We start from the raw sequence: 19,599 nt of genomic DNA, 5'->3' as shown, positions 1-19,599 counted from the left end.
CATTTTTGTATTTTGTTTCCTTTTATTTAGATAGAAGCAGATTTGGGATATCCTGGAGGTAAAGCAAGAATTATTCATAAGGAATCTGATATCATTACTGCATTTGCTGTTAATAAGGTAAGTACATAGACATTCTTTTGTTTATTAAGTATTTATAGTTAGATAATATCTTTGGTTTTATCAGTTTATCCAGTATTTCTTTCCCAAAGCTGCTTCCAGTTCGTTAAATTGCAATCTGGATACTTTTTTAATTTTATAAAATGATATTATTTGATAATGTGATTTTGTTATTATATGGTTTTGGAGATATAGCTGATAAAATACATAATGTTTTATTACTATGCAGAGAGAAGTACCAAATATATAGAAATCACTTTAGAATTTATACAATGTAGTATAGTAGTTAACCCACAGAAAAAGTTTTTTATATTCCTTATGAACATGTCAAATGTGGTTCTGAGTATTTGGTAAGATTTAAGCTTATATGTGACTCAAATTCTCCCTGTTTGATTTATACCTCCAATAGCTGCCCAAAGTGTGTATTTTCTTAGTATTTCCTAAATTTCTACTTAACATCCTCCTTAGATGTCTGTATGCTCCTCACAGAAGAGGTGGCCTTAGGTACTATAGTCCGAGATTGAAATCTGTCTTAATCATTTTCCCCTTCTATCTCCCCTAATTGCCTTACTGTATAGTTCCTAATGACTTCTAGTTATTCTTTTGTTTTCCTTCCATTAACTTAAGGGATATGTGTATCTTCTTTTTATGTATTCATAGAAGATACCTAAAGGAGATAGTGTATACATATATATAAAATGTTCATATGTTCCTAATTTTAAAATAATTGTTAAATGTTATGTAGATACATGCCCTTCAATATATACAGGGAAGTGTGATATACAGGGAAATTACCCATTTAGTAATCCTTTCACCAGTTGGTTTTCTATCTTTCTGTGCTATGTCTGTGTTCTCTGAATTCTTCTGGACAGTATCTTTGTTTTTCTGTGTCCTTCACTTCATTTCCTTGTTAGACACTGTTGAGCAATGACTGGCTAAGGGGCTGATTCCAGATTTGCCTGCTTCAGACAGTTCTGTTGTCAAAGAAACAGTTCTGTTTGAAACAGGCAAATCTGGAGTCAGCCCCTTAGCCAGTTGTAATATCTATATAACATGATATTATATATACATGTCAAATACAAAATTATTGGCCAGGTGTGGTTGTTCACACCTGTCATCCCAACACTTTGGGAGGCCAAGGCAGTAGGATCACTAGAGGCCAGGAGTTTGATACCAGCCTGGCAACATTGTGAGACCCTGTCTCTACAAAAAAAAATTATTATCTATATCTGCATTACCTGCTCTTTCTTGAAGAAAATATGATTTAAAATATTCTGTGCTATAAAAGAAACTAGTTGTTTTCTTCTTGAGGGTTTATATATAAGTACTGGTAATGAATAGTTATTCACATATATAAAGTCTACAGGTTACTGTCTATGAATATGCCTGTTTAATTTTTATTTCCCCAGATTTGCTATTTTTATTTATTTTATTTTATTTTGCTTTATTTTATTTTATTTTGAGACAGAGTCTTGCTCTGTCGCCCAGGCTGGAGTGCAGTGGCGCAATCTTGGCTTACTGCAACCTCCGCCTCCCGGGTTCAAGTGATTCTCCTGCCTCAGCCTCCCAAGTAGCTGGGACTACAGGTGTGCGCCACTACACCCAGCTAATTTTTGTATTTTTAGTAGAGACGGGGTTTCACCATGTTGGTTGGCCAGGATGGTCTTGATCTCTTTACCTTGTGATCCGCCTGCCTCAGCCTCCCAAAGTGCTGGGATTACAGGCGTGAGCCACTGCGCCCAGCTGATTTGCTATTTTTAATATCCTTACTAAATTTGCAGCTGAGAAATAATACCTTTTGCTTTAAGTTGCATTTTTTTAAATGCCATTGAGATTTTTTTGCCATTTGTTTAGTTGGGAACTACCTGTGTCGAAAACTATGAAGGGTCTCAGATTTTACCTTAAATTAAAACTAACAGTTAGCTTTCTGTTTCTGTTAGTTGCCACAGAAACAGTTCTGTTTGAGGCAGGCAGTGGATTGTTTAAACAGTCCATTTAATTGATCCATTAAACAGTTTAGTGGATGCTGTTAGAAGACATATGACTCCTGGATCAGAGACAAAGGACAGTTTATGTCTAACAGCAAAAGCAATAACCAGAAAATCAGCACTTTACACTGGTTACCTGAGCCACAATTTCCAGGGAATGACGGGAAGAGGGCCAGATGACACCTACCTTACCTACACAGATAGTAGGTTATATTACAGGAGAGGGTCACTGAGTTTAGGGAACCCAAATCTTTTATAATAGATAGTAAGCATACTTGCCCTTTGCTCTGGAGGGAGAGACGATAGTTATACAAACATCCTGGCAATTATACTGCAGAAAAAAGGGCAGACATGACTCACTTATAAAACGTGCAGAATTTGGGATACCCATGGAGAATTACCACCCAGTAATCTAACTATATCATTTTTTCATTTATTTCTAAGGTCTCAGTTTTTGCTTAATAGTTTGTGTTAGAATCTAACATAGCAGTAATGATAATCCTATTTTCTCTTTGCTCCTGTTTTCTGTTTCAGAGATACACATTTAATTAATTTATTTATTTATTGAGACAGGGTCTCATGCCTGGTGCCCAGTGCTGTGGTGCAATGTCAGCTCACTGCAGCCTCGACCTCCTGGGCTCAAGCAATCCTTCCACCTCATTCTCCCAAGTAGCTGGGACTACAGGTGCATGCCACCATGCCCAACTAATTTTCGTATTTTTTGTAGAGAGAGTGTTTTGCCTGTTGCCCAGGCTAGTCTCGAACTCCTGAGCTCAAGCTATCTGCCTGCTTCAGCCTCCTAAAGTGCTAGAGTTATAGATGTGAGCCACCGCCCCCAGCCAAGATGTATACATTTTTGATTCATAGGCATTTAAAATTTCATGTCATTTAACCTTAGCAACTTTTCATTTGTGATCTTTTTCTGGCATACTTCTCCCACTATATTTCTGCCCCTACACCTTTTTTCTGTGACCCTTTCCCACTTTTTCTTTTTTTTTTTTTTGCCTAAGATTGAAAAGCTTTAGGAGAAAGTTGTTTTATTTAAATAATTAATAATTATGTTTTTAGTTTGGAGTTCCTTATTGCCCTCACGTTTCTGTACCCTACAGGTTCCTATCTTTTTCAGTATCTTCCTCCACATTTCTGAACTGTGCAAACCTTAGAGCGATCATAGCATTCTAGCAGTCTAGAAAGACAGTACTGAGAGAGGAAATAAAATGCTGCATGCATTGCCATTTATACTGGCTTTCTATTGGATGTACTTTTCCTAGCACATAAACATATCTCCAAACTGAAGCTTATTATTTCACTAAAAGTAAGAATGCTGTATATCCTGTACGTTAGTTATTACTGCTAGAGGTTATTTCAAAACTACCATTTTCAAAAGCAGCTCATATACTATCTCTTTTGCCTATTTCTTTTAAAATTACCGTTTGACTTATTTTTCAGGCAAATAGAAACTGCATAGCAATCGCTTCCAGTCATGATGTTCAAGAACTGGATGTTTCTGGAATTCTGGCCACACAGGTCTACACTTGGGTAGATGATGATATAGAAGTGGAAACCAAAGGGTACCTTCATACTTTGTTTTTATTTAGTAATGTTGCAATATGAGTGACTATATTTACTGAACTAAAACTTTCAAAAGATTCTTTAAAGCAATTTATAGATTGTAAGCAGAGTAGAAGCTGATGTGCTAAATGAGGGGCGGCAAGAGCTTTAAATAAGGGAATTGAGAGAAGAGTAAGTGAAGGGAACAGAAATTCTTCAGGTATGAGGTCATTGTGTGTGAGTTACAAATAAGAGCTGAAGAAAATTAATTTTAAAGGGAAGTGTAAATCCAAATTTTAGACCTTTCAAGTGTAAAAAGGAAAGAAATGATGAGTTGTTTTTATTCTGGTTGACACTCCTTTATAGATCAGAAGATTTCTTGGTTATACATGCTCGTGATGATTTAACAGCTGTTCAAGGTACAACTCCATATACACATAGCAATCCTGGCACTCCAATCAACATGCCATGGCTTGGTAGTACACAGACTGGCAGAGGAGCATCTGTGGTATGTAAAGTTAAAAATAAATTTAAGTTATATATAACTTTTATTTTTCCCTCCAGGTTAATGGATAAAGGATGATTTAAAACATTTTTCTTAATTCCTAAAGTTTTAGTAAGTCTTACATGTTGGAAATTGTAAATTTTGTTAATGAAGAATAGTATGTTTTCATTTGAAAGGGTAATAATAAGTTGTTTTAAAAATATACTTCACTTGAAAACCAAAGAGCTATATTTTAATTAAGAATTATTTGAAACATGGTTCAGATCAGGCTTCAGCAAGCTATTCCCCATAGATGAAATACTACCCATGACCTGTTTTTATGTAGCTAATATGCTAAGAATGGTGTATACATTTTACTGAAATGGTGTATACATTGTTTTCTCAGTGGCTGAAAAAACAAACAGTATTTTTTGGCACATGAAAATTACATGAAACTTGATTTCAGTGTCTTTTTATAAATAAAGTTTTATAGGAACACAGCCATAGTCATTTGTTTCTATTTTGTCTGTGGATGCCTTCACACTATAGTGGCAGAATTGAGTATATGCAACAGAAAGTAAATGCCCATAAAGCCAAAACACTTGCTATCCAGTCCTTTATAAAAAAAAGATTTGCTAACTTCTTGTCTAGGTATCTTTTAATGGATATCAATTAATAACTATATCCATATTAAGTATCACTTTTTTAAATTTCAGGACAAATATTCTTTTTTTTTAACAAAAACAATTAAATTTTTTAAGTTAAGCAAAAAGCAATATAATAATGAACTGAAACATAATTTTTCTGTAGTGATGGAGGATCTATTTTAGCCCTGGTTACCTAGAGATGTGATTCATATTTGTACTTCCAAGAGTTTCCTTTATTATTACTTAGGGTATAGGAACTAATGAACAGATTTGAAGAAGCAAAGAAAGGTGGTAGGGTTTTTCAGAATTTCGTTAAGTCCTGTAGAATACTTTCCTTGTCCAAAAAAAAAATTATTTTTCATTACATAGTATGAGTAATTGTTCAAGTAAAAGCTCAGTTATCTTTAATAATACCTTGTAATATTTTGTACCTAATGTGGTTCCTTTATAGTTGATATAACCTTATAATTTGCAGTATCTGTTGTAGTTGTTATTTGCTCGTACTTAAACATTCTTCAGGTGAAGCTTGAGATCCAGAAAAGTCAAGTGGATCAACTTATGTCACCTTGTTAAATGTATGGTAGAGCTTGTTTTAAAGCCTTCCATTCTCCTTAGTTCAGTGATTTCAAGTAGCAGTGTTTTAAGGATTAAAATGAACTTGAAAAGCAATCTAGTAATTATTCAAATGAAATGACTTGCTCAGTAGTGGTTAAATTATTTTTCCAGCTGACAGATATGTTACAATTCATTGGTAAAACTTAGTGATATTATATTCTTTTAAAGGAGAACTCAAAGGGAATATATGCCAAAGAAGTGAATAGGACTAATAGGCACTTTTTTGAATTCCAGCCTCAGAGATTACAATATAGTTCTTCCTGTAACATCTTTCTTGTCAGTCTCTTCCTCCTTCTGTTCTTTACACAGCAGCAGCCAGTTACTCTTTTCTAAAACATCATTCAGATTATCACTCACTTTCTAAAAAATTTCAGATTTCCCAGTACAACTTTTAAATAACAAGTCATTAATAGGGCCCTACAAAATTTAACCTTCTGTCATCTCATCTCCCTTTATTCTACATCTGATTCTCTTTGCTCTAGTTACACTGGCTTCTTTCTGTCTCTTGAACGTATTAAGCTCATGGTTATGTCAGGAGCCTTTGCCTTTCCTTCTGCGTAAAATGCTCTATCTCTCTGTTTTACCATTCACATCTCAACTCAAATCCCCCCAGATTTCCCTGACTTCCCTAATTAAGGCGTTTGCCCCTAACCACTCTACCCCCAGTCACCTTATATTTTATCACCTTTATTATCCCTTGCACTTACCAGTTACTGAAATTATTCATTATTTAGTTGTCTTTTTTTTTTTTTTTGAGATAGAGTCTCGCTCTGTTGCCCAGTCCGCAGTGCAGTGGTGCAATATTGGCTCACTGCAATCTCCACCCCCCCCAGGTTCAAGCAATTCTTCTGCCTCAGCCTCTTTAGTAGCTGGGATTACAGGCATGCACTACCATGCCCGGCTAACTTTTGTATTTTTAATAGATATGGGGTTTTGCCATGTTGGCCAGGCTGGTCTTGAACTCCTGGCCTCAAGTGATGCACCCGCCTTGGCCTCCCAAAATGCTGGGATTACAGGCATGAGCCACCGTGCCCTGCCTTAAGTTGTCTTTTTTATATGCCCTGGAATCTAAGCTCTTCGAGAGCTTGGGTTCTGCCTGCCTTGCAGATTGATGATTTCTAACTAGAATGGTATTGGACATATAGTAGGTGTTCAGAAAAATGTGTTTATACTCCAAAGCCTTGTAATACAGAAATCTACTATAGGCGTAACACTAAGGATTTAATTTTCTTCCTACCTAAATCTTAGAAGAACATCTTTGTATTTCGAGTAACTGTGATTTGTTAACATAAGGGTTGGGATTGCCTCACTCTACCCTCAACAAAAAGACACCAGTAGAATAAGGTTGCTCTTTTTTACATAGATCTTCTAAAATGATGATTTTACGTATTTTGCATATGCTTTCAGAAACTTTTTTAAACCTGTGTTTGTGTATTTTTTTTACTCATGGTTCTCCTGTGAATATTAAAAAAAGGAGACAAAAGCAAGAATAGGAACCTTCAGGCATTTCTTTAATTAAGAAGAACATGGAATTTAAATATGCAGTTTACTAAACAGAAGTCATATGCAGCAGGTTTTTATTTTTTCTAGAGAATTGATAAAATATTTTCTTAATCCTTTCAATTTATCAAATGATGAAAACTAATAGCAAAAAAAAAAAAAATCATTATGACCAGCTTCTGCTATTTTGGAGTATAACTGCATCCATGTATGTGTTTCAGTTTTTTTTTATCCCTCATCTGTTCTCTGGCCTAGTCTCTGTTCTCCCTACCAACTCCCCACCTTCTCCACAACTGTAGGCTAATTGAACCATTTAAAATCCAAAAGAATAACAATAACAAAACCTACGTGAGAATGATGCTAAAAATTTAAGATAACATATATTTGTAGTTATGATGCTATATAAATCGGAAATGTTCTATAAATTTTTCCTTTAATTTTATGTATTTGTTTTACTCTTATTTGACAGGCTACTTAAATTATTCAAAGCATTACTTTAAAATGAGTAAATACATAGTTCCAAACTATCTGTTTTTAAATTTATTTAATTTTCTCTTCTTTTATTTTCTCATGCTCCTGTCTTTTAAACTTATGCTATTCAGGATTATTACTGAATAATAAATTTAATGGGATCAGAAAAGAATTGACAAGAAAGGAGGGAAGACTAAATTCTTCAGAGGAATTTATCTTTAGATCCTAGTCAGTAATGCCCAAAATATATGTGCAAATATAAGAGCTGCACTATTAAATTTCTGTTATCATGTTTAGCATTTTTAGCACCCATAGTGATAGTTATGAACTCATGTAAAAATAAATAAATGAATGTTATTTGAATTTCCTGTCACAATTTAAATGTTTAATCCTTTTTATTATGGCTATAAAATAATTTTTCTATTTTACCAGATGATTAAGAAAGCCATTAATAATGTTAGAAGAATGACTTCTCATCCAACTCTTCCTTACTGTAAGTTGAATAATAATTAACAATTGTCCTTTCTTATTCTTAAATCTATTTTTGGTAATTTTATTATAAGAAATGTATGGGAACCTTTTTGTTTTAATTGAAAGCATTTATTTGACTTTTTTTCCAGAGAATATTTGCCAGTAAATAAAATCTTGATTTCAAAACTGGGTAAAAATAGAAAAAGATACTTCCGTAAAAGAGAAGGCTGATTTAATGAAGTAAATTTTTTGACATTTTGACTACCAATCAAAATTTGCGACTACCAATACACAAAATTTGTGTATTTCTAAGTTTAACACATTTTATCTTTGAACATTTCTGGATTTCTTTGATCATGCTAAATTATAGTGAATAATTATTTTAATAATGGAACCACTGCCAACCTTTATTACATAAGCCACAACCATACCTCAATTATTTATTACCTCTTTATACTCAGTTTGTATTTTATTACTTTTTTTCAGTTGGTCTTTTATGAGACACATTAATAGTAAACATAGGAAATTATTATTAGTAACTTTTTATATTCTAAGGCAGAATATATTTGTTATCAGTTAATCTTCCTAGGAACCTTAAAAGTTTCTCTTCCTTCAAACAAGAACTTAATTAATGGGGAATTTATTGGAGGTATTGAATCTGCTGGGTTGGAATCAATACTCATACTGGTGTGTGAGTATTCCAAGTTTTTTAATAGTTTTTTAAGTTAGGCCCTTCGTCAAGTTGTCCTACTACATATAACAAGAATAATGCATGTTAATTAATGGGTATTCATGTCCCCCCAGTTTAATAGCCTATTAAAAACTTTAGAAACTTTTTTCTTGGGAGATATTCTGATAAAATGCAGTTAACAAAATCAGTATTCTTTTCTGCTTCATTTATGATAAATGCTCAAATAATCTATTATCAAAGTTGTATACTCTGTACAAAACAAGGCTCCAGAGAACCATATATGTAAAATGAAGAGAATAACATCTGTTACTTATGCTAAAGGTATAAAATAATATAAAAAATTTGTCTGTTTTCACTACATCAAATTCATTCATCGCTAGAAGTGTGTATTTTTTACCCACAAGTTTAATGTCAAGTGAGAACTAAAAAACAGTCATGTAGCCTATAGTGTACAGAGTCAAGATGTGTTTTATACATAAAATTTAAATACTATTATTCCACATCAAGAAATACTTGATATTGCTTAAAACTACCCTATTCTATGCAGTCTGGTTTGTAAGTTTTCTGAGATACTGAAGGGACCTCATTTTTCTCTCAATCCCATACCATGTGTCCTGGCAAGTGTAAATATCCTATACCTCAAGCCCATAAACTTAAAGAGGCCACGCTCGTAGCTTCAAAGGTAATTGATGGACCTATTGTCAGAGGTGTTAGGTAGCGTCAGTTACGGCTGTCTTGAGAGATAAATACTTTCTGGGTTTAGAGAACTGCTATAGCTAGCAGATAAGACACCTGAAAAATTAAAAGCTAATTTAATTACTGGATTTTTTTTCCAGTATATCTTTTCATGTCACAGACAAGTCCCACAGGTAGTATTTTGGTTGGTAGCAAACACTTTTCGTGTTGTGAAAATGTTATGAGACAGGATTTTTAAAAATATTAGTCTGAAGTTCAGATACCTCAAGATAGCTGTTTTCTTTCCTTGGAGTAGATCTTTTGAAAAATTCTTAAAGAACTTTTTAGAAGTTAGCCTAGTACATTTCATAATTTTCTGAGTAGAAAACACACTGTTTCTCTACGCTGTCATGTACACTTCTGATACCAGATGTGTTGGCTTTTGTCCACCCCAAGCCATTCTCCACCTCTCCAAGTACTGGCTGGGTGCCTTATAATTTGGTTGAATTATGACAGTCTACCTGGAGTCAGAATCATATCCTACAGGTTAAGGGCTCAGTCCAACAAAACTGCTCCTTACTTCAGACACCACTCGCAGGTTATCAGTTGTCACCTACACATCTGACGTACTGGCTATAAATCAGGGTGCCCACAGCTCCCTCCTTGGGTTTGATTAATTCGTTACACTGATTCACAGAACTCAGGGAAAATGCTTTACTTACATTTATCAGTTTATTATAAAAGATAATCATAAAAGAAACAGATGAAAAGTACATAGAATGAGGTCTTTAAGACTCCTAAGCAGAGGAGCTTCTGTCCCCTTGGAGTTAGGGTGCACTACAAACCTGGCACATGGATGTGTTCACCAGCCAAGAAGCTCATCAAATCTCCTTGTTTAAGAGTTTTTATAGAACTTAATCTCCAGCTCCCTTTCCCACCGTTTTCTGGAGGTTGGTGAGTGGAACTGAAAGTTTCGATGCTTTAGGCTATCTATGGGACCCCATCTAAGTCACTGCATTAGCATAAATTCAGGTGCTCTTCCATGGGTTTTAGTAGCTGTATGCCAGGATCCAGGGACAAAGACCAAATATGTATTTTATGTCAAACTGGGTCATTTTTTTTTCCCTTCTAAAATGTTTAATGTGGTTTCCCTTTTTAATTTTTTTCCCCTTCTAAAATGTTTAATATGTTTTCCCTTTTTAATAAGTATTTGTTGAAATCCTACCCTTGATAGGTTCTATATAAGCCTAGCTGAGTAAAAGTGAAGTCTGCTCTGCTGGAGCATTAATAAGGAATCTCAGATAAGACTTTTAAAAACCTCTTGAGGCTCAGAAGCCAAGCCAAGGACTTGCCATCTGACTTCACCTGCAGTCCTATAGATTTGAGTGAATTCCTCTTTTCTTGAGGTCCTCAGAAAATCCTGGGGTTCCTTTGTCTGCCAGGAAATGATAGTCTTTACTCTTCTGTAAGGCAACCATGTAAGGGACTATATATGTACAGTACCAGGCCAGTTTTTCTGTTTTTTGGTTTTTTTTCAAGGTGTCATATTTGCTCTGTCAGCCTTTGGTTCCTTAAAACTGTCTGGGTCATATCTGATTCTGTGCATAGTCTCCAATATGATATATGAGTCAAAGCCTTGGTAATATGACCGATGTTTCCAATTATGTCCTGCTATAAGAAGGACAGGTTCTTTTTGCTTTTACTCCTGGCAAGCTGTAAAGAACAGATTCTTATTGAACTTATGCAAATAACTATATTGCCTTGAAAATAAGAATACTCACTAATAGCTTCCGAATTCTGGAGGGATCAGGTAGGGAGAAAAAGTAATTGTTTTATCTTTGTTCACGAAGGCATACTTTGCCAAATTTCCATAAACTATTGAATAGCTTAAGAGAAAAGAAAAAAGTTTTCTTAAATCTGGAAAACAAAATATTAAAGAACTAGCAGTGTTTCAAAACCGTAATTCTTAAAAAACCGTAGATTTTCTTTAATAAGTTATTCAGCCTCTCATACTTAATTCTTGTTCGGCTTAATCTTGGTTAGCAGTTTAATGAATTTATAAGTTTTTTCCCTTAGAGTTCTGGAAGTTCTTACACTGTCCAGTGATAGGATCTAAATGTTATCAGAAACCAGTACCTTTCAGAGTCTTTTCTATGAATCTCCTTAAAGACAGACCACTTTAGGATTATAGTTACTTGCAAACACTTTCAGTGAAGATCAGGAGAAACAACAACCATCTGTCAGTGACAAAAGACTTAACATGGCCATGGCTAAAGATCAATTCATTATCATAATGCACGATTGACAAGTAAATTTGATTGCTTCTGTAGCATACAATATTTTAACAAAATAACTGACAGTATGGCTGATAACATTATACAAGGACACATCAGATTTTTAGAAACTTCATGCCATTTCTGGAATACTTATTTAATAGTATATACCCATACAAATATAAGAAGGTATCACCTTTATTTGACAATGCTTCCCATGCAATTTAACATCAGTTAAGCCTAATTAGTTTCAACAAAGCCTAATTATTTTAACATTCTACTTTTTAGAGGGAGCGAGAACAAATTTTTTTTTAGATATTCCAAGGGCCCTTTGGAAACTCGCAAAGTTAGAGTGAGGTCAAAAGTACTTCATTTATAATGTATTTTTGGGAAATTTGTCAAAAATATCAAACAGTTTAAAACACTTGATTATAATAAGGTTACTGTGGAAAAATATTTAACCAGAGTGATAATTAAAAGACTTCAAAGGCAAATACAGAAAGTTATGTTGTTGTAGAAAAATCCTTAGCTATTTTAATGTTGTAGAAAAAAACCTTATATTTTAATATTGAAATATAGCTAATTTAATAATAATGTTAATATTAACATTAGGTCTTAGGTAATCAAAGACCTAAAAAGAATATTAACATTAGGTCTTAGGTAATCAAAGACCTAAAAAGACATGTAGCACAGGAAATTATCTTGATAAAACAAAATCTCAATTTTGTAGTCTGATTGCTTAAAAGGTAAAGGAAAACCTTTCACAATCTCTTGTCAAGAGAAAACCAATACTCCAGTAAAACTTTGCACCAAGGTACTTCTGATATTAAGACTCATCATTCTTTTAATAACATATATAAGTACACACATATTAGCCAGCTTGGCCACACATAAAATTATTTTTCCAAATTCCTCTTACACAAACCCTGTATAGCATTCTTGTATCCATGCATATTTTGTTTTGTACTCTTCCTCTCTCCCAATATGGAACAGTCTGCTTTAGGACAAAAATTATCCTTTTTCCCATAAGAAAAACATCCTTCATACCTCATAGCTTCACATTCCAAAAACATCTTACTTTCCTGACATACAAAATTATTTATCTGTTTTCAGTAGTTTTAATTACATATATTGATTAGAATTCTTAACTGTTAGTGATGTTAGTTTCTAGTGAAAACTAGGTAATAAGCAGTTGTGCACTGTCAGTCACGCCAGCATTCTATAGACTAGCAAATTTATATCTTTCATAATTTACAGAAGCGTGTTCTTTTTCATAGTATAGTTTTTCAAAGTGTCTCAGGACACCTTTACTAACAGACCCAAATATCTTTATTCTTCTGCAATAAGAAGCCAAAAGTAGATAAGCTTATGTTTAGCAATTAATGTTTTAGTATTTTATGTAATTTGGAAGTAATCTAGATATTCAATTAATATCCATCATTTAATTTAACTTAATGAAATACTAAGGGTGTAAGTTGTCAAAGGGATTTGGAAAACTGTTTTGAAGTAGACATAACACCAGACAAGGCCAGCCATCAAGTTAGTTATTATTTATTTTTTGCTGACAAATTTTGTAACAAAGATAACATGAGTGTATTTGACTGGTAAGCCTAAGTAAAATAAAAGTTGTATATCACATTATATTTAGTGCTGGCAACTCTAAGGATATGCCTGCTTTAATTAAACCAACAAACTTAAATTAGCTTTCATTTACCAAAGATTATCCCACATTAGATGAACTTGAAAAACGTTTGGGTCTGTTTCTATCTTTCTAAAAGTTTAAGGAATACTTAATTTATATAAGTGCTTATTTTAAGCCCATTATATATAATTATTAAAAATTAATTTTGACAATACCATCTGGTGATGGAAAAAATTACATATATTTAACATATATAAAGTCATACACAAACATACAGGCAGAAGCAGATTCTATAGTTTTCCTTCTAAATTTTAGTGATCTGCCAGATATAAAATATCAAACTCAGTCATTTATAAAAAGGATATCTGGGCTGGGCACAGTGGCTCACGCCTGTAATCCCAGCACTTTGGGAGGCTGAGGCGGGCAGATCACAAGGTCAGGAGATTGATACCAACCTGGCTAACATGGTAAAACCCCACCTTTACTAAAAATACAAAAAATTAGCTGGGCGTGGTGGCACGCACCTGTAGTCCCATCTCCTCAGGAGGCTGAGGCAGGAGAATCACTTGAACCCGGGAGGCGGAGGTTACAGTGAGCCGAGATCGCACCATTGCACTCCAGCCTGGGCAACAGAAGGAGACTCCGTCTCATAAATAAATAAATCAATAAATAAATAAATAGGATATCTGGATCCAAATTGTGTTTCTGAAAATGGGACAAGATTACCCACCCAGATTGCTAAAACTTTACTAGTATTTGTTGAAGACTTCTAAGATTTCTCATTTGTCTTTTGTAAAGACTCTTTTAGAGAGACAATTTGCAATTCATTTAGTCTTCTAGTAGCCTCTGCATACCAATCAAAAAATGTCTCCCACTGTTTGTGAACCATTAGAGAGTCCCTTTTATTTAGTGCTTCCTGTAGATGGACAATTTTGTGTAAATTAAAAACTTCCCTGTTGGCCGGGCGCGGTGGCTCACGCTTGTAATCCCAGCACTTTGGGAGGCCGAGATGGGCGGATCACGAGGTCAGGAGATCAAGACCACGGTGAAACCCCGTCTCTACTAAAAATACAAAAAAAAAAATTAGCCAGGCGTGGTGGCGGGCACCTGTAGTCCCAGCTACTCGGAGAGGCTGAGGCAGGAGAATGGCGTGAACCCAGGAGGCGGGGCTTGCAGTGAGCCGAGATTGCGCCACTGCACTCCAGCCTGGGTGACAGAGCGAGACTCTGTCTCAAAAAAAAAAAAAAAAACTTCTCTGTTGTGGCCACCATAATTCTAAATTGTCTTTGGTAAATATACTAATTTCTCTAGGAAAGCACAGGTTCTGGGTCCATAATGTTTATACATAAAATTAGCTGGAGTTCCAGTTGGAGGAGTTTTTGAATTCCTTAAATTCAGATGAACCCATAATTTCTTGTGCTTCCAAAATCTTATCTACCTGAGGCCTCTGACTGGACCCAATCCAGTCAGGTTCAGTCTGACTTCTAGACCTGATCTAGATGAAAAATGCTTAAAGGATAAAAGTTGCAGGTTTCAGGTCAAGTGGTAACCTTCAAATGCACAGTGAGAAACAGTAAGCACAAGGGGCCTACCAGGAGGTACCTATGCCTGGTTACTTGTTGCTCCTGGAGGTCATCATCAGGGGGTCTCCTTCATGTTCCTCTGCTGAGAACTCTTAAAACATAGGTACATTAAAAATTTAATGAGTTTATTTGAGCATTCAGCTCAAATTCATGAACTGGGCACCACCAGACCAGAAGCCATCAAGTCTTCACTGAGGTGGCATGAGGGGAAAACTTTTATAAGGTGTTCAGGGAAGCAAAACAAAGACAGTATTTGATCGGTTAAGTGAAAAGTCCTTAGTTAGAGGTTAGTTGGGGGTTTCTAATTGATAAGCGTCTAGTTGGAAGTTAATTGGTGGTTTTTGATTGGTTAAGCTTAAGCTTCATTTTACTGTTTACATTGAATTGAGTTTTGATTTGCTCATATAGGCATGCAAGGCCCTGGAGCAGTCTTAGCCTAATAGCCTCCCTATTAATTTCTTTTTTTTTTTTTTTTTTTTTTTAAGAGACAGGGCCCAGGCAGGAGTTTTATGGCTACTTACAGCACAATCAAGGCACACAACAGCTTTGAACTCCTGGGCTCAAGTGATTCTTCTGCCTCAGTCTCCTGAGTAGCTAGGACTATAGGCGTGTGCCACCAAACTCAGCTCTTAATTTTTTAACATCGTAAAAAATAATAGAAAAGTTGAGCGATTTTAGTGCAACCACCCCAATTTATTTTTCTGATTAAGCTATGCAAGTGCATTGGGGGAAAGGGAGTAGAGCCAGTCAAATACCTAGTCTCAAAAAACTCTTTATCTACCCTCCTACCGCTGCCCAATGGTAAAACATTTCAAACCAATTTAAGTTCATTTATTTTAAATATTTGATAAAGAATGAGGGAAACTTGACTGATATGTGACTAGCAAGTGCTAGATGTTTTATATAAATGTAATTTTTTTACTACCTCCATACCACGTTAATATTGATAATTATACTCTATAAATTGAGTGTTATATGTTAAGCCGATTTCTGAGTGCCTTATATATGTGATCTCATTTTCTACTCACAACTGCCCAGTGACTTATATATCATTAGTCCCTTTTTACAGGAAGGAAATAGTCTCAGAGAGATTAAGTAAATTTCCTAGTATAACACAAATAATAAATGGCAAAGTGAAGAATTAATAGTCATTTATCTTATTCATATTTCTCAGTGAAACAAGAAGTCTGGTGCAGTGACACGTGCCTATAAATCCCAGCCTCTTAGAGGCTGAAGTGGAAGGATCATTTGAGGCCAAGAGTTAAAGACCAGCCTGGGCAACACTGCAAGAACCTGTCTCTAAAAAAAAAAAAAAAAATTAACTACAAAATAAAAAAAAAAACAGATAATATATATTTGAGATATTAGGCCAATCAGGATAACTTTTAGAACTGATTTTTTTCTTTAGCATGGCACTTAAAACCTTCTTTAATCTGATTTTTTTCAAAGAAAAATGTATATACATTTAAACATTAATAGTATGATAAGGATTGATTCTAATCTAAGAATTTGTTGTAATGAGTAATATATAATTTATTATAAAAAATAAAAGGCTGTTAAGACATCATTGAGATAACTTTAAAGGGAAATAAAATTTATGGAGCTATAATCTAAATGCTCCTATCGTATTTGAGGATGTGTTCTTAGTCAAATGAAAGTGTATTATGTAACTATTTTTATGATGAAGAGTATTCAACTGAAATTTCATACAAAGGTAAATTTATATAAGTTGATTTAGATGTTTCTGTCATAAAGATTTTCACAAAGGATTAAGAAATAACTTCTCGCAAAGATTCTTGAAATAAATATGCAGTTTTTGCCCTCTTGTAATGCAGATCTGACAGGAGCTCAAGATGGAAGTGTCAGAATGTTTGAATGGGGCCATTCTCAAGAAATAACCTGTTTTCGATCTGGTGGCAATTCAAGAGTTACAAGAATGAGATTTAACTATCAGGGAAATAAGGTATTATATAAAAATGTAAATGGTAAAAAATTTATTGTGTTGGAGGTTCATAAATATCACTAGTTTGGGTTTCTGAAAAGAACAGCTCAGTGGGTAGTAGTAAAGTATTGATCTATACAGATTTTTTAAAATTCTTCTCAAAGAACACTTCACTTGTTTTTCCTAGAAGTATGTTATATAGGTGTCCATTAAAACTCATTTAAGTGATTCTTAATGACCAAATGATTATAAGTTCACCTTATATTACACACTTTTTATTACTAAATGCTCCTACTGTCTTTATCCCTTGGAACCTACTCAACGTGTGATCCAGCAGCAAGTAACATCTAGAGCTTATTATAAATGCATATTATTGTTCCTTCTCCAGATGTACTGAATCACCATCTGCATTTTAACCCGATATTGTTGTGATTTGTACAAATATTAAAGTTTTTTAAGAGGCACGCTCCAGAACAGAACATCAGCAAACTACATCCTAGCCACCTGTTTTATAAATAAAGTTTTGTTGGACCTCAGTTGCCCCCATTGATTATTTTTCTTTGGCTACATCCTACTACAGCAGCATAGTTCAGGAGGACAAAGACCTTATAGCTGGCAAAGTAAAATATTTATTATATGGCCACCTAAGAAAAAGTTTGCCAGACCTGTTCTGGAGCATCCATTACTGTCTTCACTTCTCATAATCCTTTGTTCAAACTGCACCCCTCCTTTTATGTTAGACAGCAATCTTTTATTGAGCAGTACTGCTCCTTGTGAAGCAGGTCTAGTTCAGAGGCAGTGCAACCACAGCCAGCCCAAACTGCCTCTTTTTGCTCCTAATATCTTATTAGCCCTTTACAAAATAATTAAAGGGTAAATCAATCTTCTTTTTGTCTTCAGAGCCATGCTGCACTAAAAATTACTCTCACAGACTCTGATGGTTCACCTTGCCTTTTCTTTCCCCTCAGCCTCCCTCACACATTAAATTCTCCTCACACGTTCCTTTTATCGTTGTATGCTGCAACGTCTTTTGTCTACCATGTTTGTCACATGGCTCTATTTTCATTTCACAAAAGTCGATATAGTTTTATGTAGTTGTGAAACAAAATTTTGAGAGCTTGTTTCTTAATACTAATTAGCAACATTCTTAGCCCCTTAGTGGGTAATTAAGGGAACTTAGTACAGATGCCTGTATAATTGTACTGTACTTTCAGTTGTATTCTCTATCAATGTGCTTTTTGTGGTCATGCATTTCAACTTTGGTTGTCAGTTTTATATTGCTCCTAACTAATCTCTATACCTGAACCCTTATCTCTCTAATGCATCTTGCCAACAGTATTATATAACAAAAAACGTAGCTGCATGATTACAATATAGGTGACATCACATTATTATTTTTTTCAAGAACCCTTCAAGGCTCCTCATGTCAACTTCTTTAACAAGTGTTTAAGACCTTCTATAATGTGACTTTATTTTTTGGCGTTAACACTTACTACAGCCTTCTGCATAGGCTATTTTAAGGCACGAAAAACTGCTTGTCTTTGCCTGCCCAAGTATCTTTGACAGGCAGTCAACTTACTATTCATTCACCTTAGCCTTGATGAAGTCTAGTAGCACAGCCCCGAAGCATGCTATCTCTTCTAGTAGGGAAGTCTCTTAAGGTAAATGGAAGAGATGACCCACACTGTATCACAGTAATTCTGATGAATTTGATATTCAATTATGAATAGAAATACACTGCCAAAAGCCAGTGAATATTTCAGAAAAACTAAGTGTCTGGAAAGGGGTATTAAGCAGAATAAATAATAAATAACCTATGAGGACTAATTCCTCAGATATTCAAGAATATATTACATTTATAAAACAAGAACACGCTAGCATTAAACAAGGACAGTAGGAAAACAGAGTTATTGGAAATTAAAAATACGATTCCCAAAAATGTGGTCAGTGGGAGAACTACTTATTAGAAAAGCTGACCAGCAGAATGGAAATAGTTGAAAATCAGGTTTGTTGCTGGGAAGCGCAAATTAAGAAATTATCCCATGATGAGGATAATTTAGGAAATATTTCAGAAGAAAAAAATGGAGGAAAAACAATATTCAAAGGAATAATAGATATTTCCCCAAAGCAAAGAATAGAATATTGTAAGAGAAAGGGCCTACCAAGTATTGAGAAACAACACGTACCTGCACACATCCTGTTTGTGTAACTTTTGGTTTTTAGAGTTAAAGAGAGAATCCTATAAGGTTCTAAAAAGGAGTGAGAATGAAAAAGGTTACTTACAACCCACATCCCACCCTGCCACTAAATGTCGTTGGCCTATTACAAATAGATAGGAGAACAATATCCACAGAATTCTGATGGACAAGGAATGGGAACTGAGTCAATGTGCATCCAAACTATCATTCAAATTTGCTAGCAAAATAAACATATTTTTAGGTATACAGAGACCACGCATTCCATGTGTATACCCTTTCTGAAGAACATACCTAGATCTACTCCAGAAAACGTAAGATAAACTAGAAAAAGGAATAGACCTGGGAAGATATTAACAAATATAAAAACAATAGGTTAATATTCATAATACTCATATCAGTCAAGTTTTTTAAAAGACAAATAGTAGAGAAATAGATAAAAGATATTAATAGTCAGTTTACCAAGAAACTGTGCCTGGCCAATAGCCTCCTACCCTCACTAATAATTGAAGAAATGCAAATAAATTGAGACTTATTCTTGTCTGCATAAAATTAACAAGTGTTTTAAATTTTAAAAATACCCCATGTTAACTAAAGTATAAGAAAAATAACTATCAATTTATATTACCACGTAAGATTTAATTTTGGCATAGTCTATTAATTTTAAGTGATGCTCTTTAACAAAACTTTCCCATTTCTAGATGTCTATCCTACATAATTATGCAAAGGTATATGCATATATAGGAATGTTCAA

General features: G+C 34.4%; 1 protein-coding gene across 3 annotated transcripts in view; it reads left to right on the top strand.

Moving 5' to 3' along the window:
• DMXL1 (Dmx like 1) overlaps positions 1-19,599 on the top strand; it is a 191,093-nt gene that overhangs the window by 156,237 nt on the left and 15,257 nt on the right. For all 3 annotated transcript variants that reach the window (XM_032156599.2, XM_032156598.2, XM_058440586.1), the window contains 5 exons: positions 31-117; positions 3,555-3,676; positions 4,023-4,164; positions 7,806-7,866; positions 16,544-16,671. In XM_032156599.2, the coding sequence (XP_032012490.1) occupies positions 31-117; positions 3,555-3,676; positions 4,023-4,164; positions 7,806-7,866; positions 16,544-16,671 (540 nt within the window). The remainder of the gene's footprint in view (positions 1-30; positions 118-3,554; positions 3,677-4,022; positions 4,165-7,805; positions 7,867-16,543; positions 16,672-19,599) is intronic.

Source organism: Hylobates moloch, unplaced genomic scaffold (assembly GCF_009828535.3).
Source record: "Hylobates moloch isolate HMO894 unplaced genomic scaffold, HMol_V3 SCAFFOLD_6, whole genome shotgun sequence".
Lineage (NCBI taxonomy): Eukaryota > Metazoa > Chordata > Mammalia > Primates > Hylobatidae > Hylobates > Hylobates moloch.
This window is presented reverse-complemented; position numbering and strand designations above follow the sequence as displayed.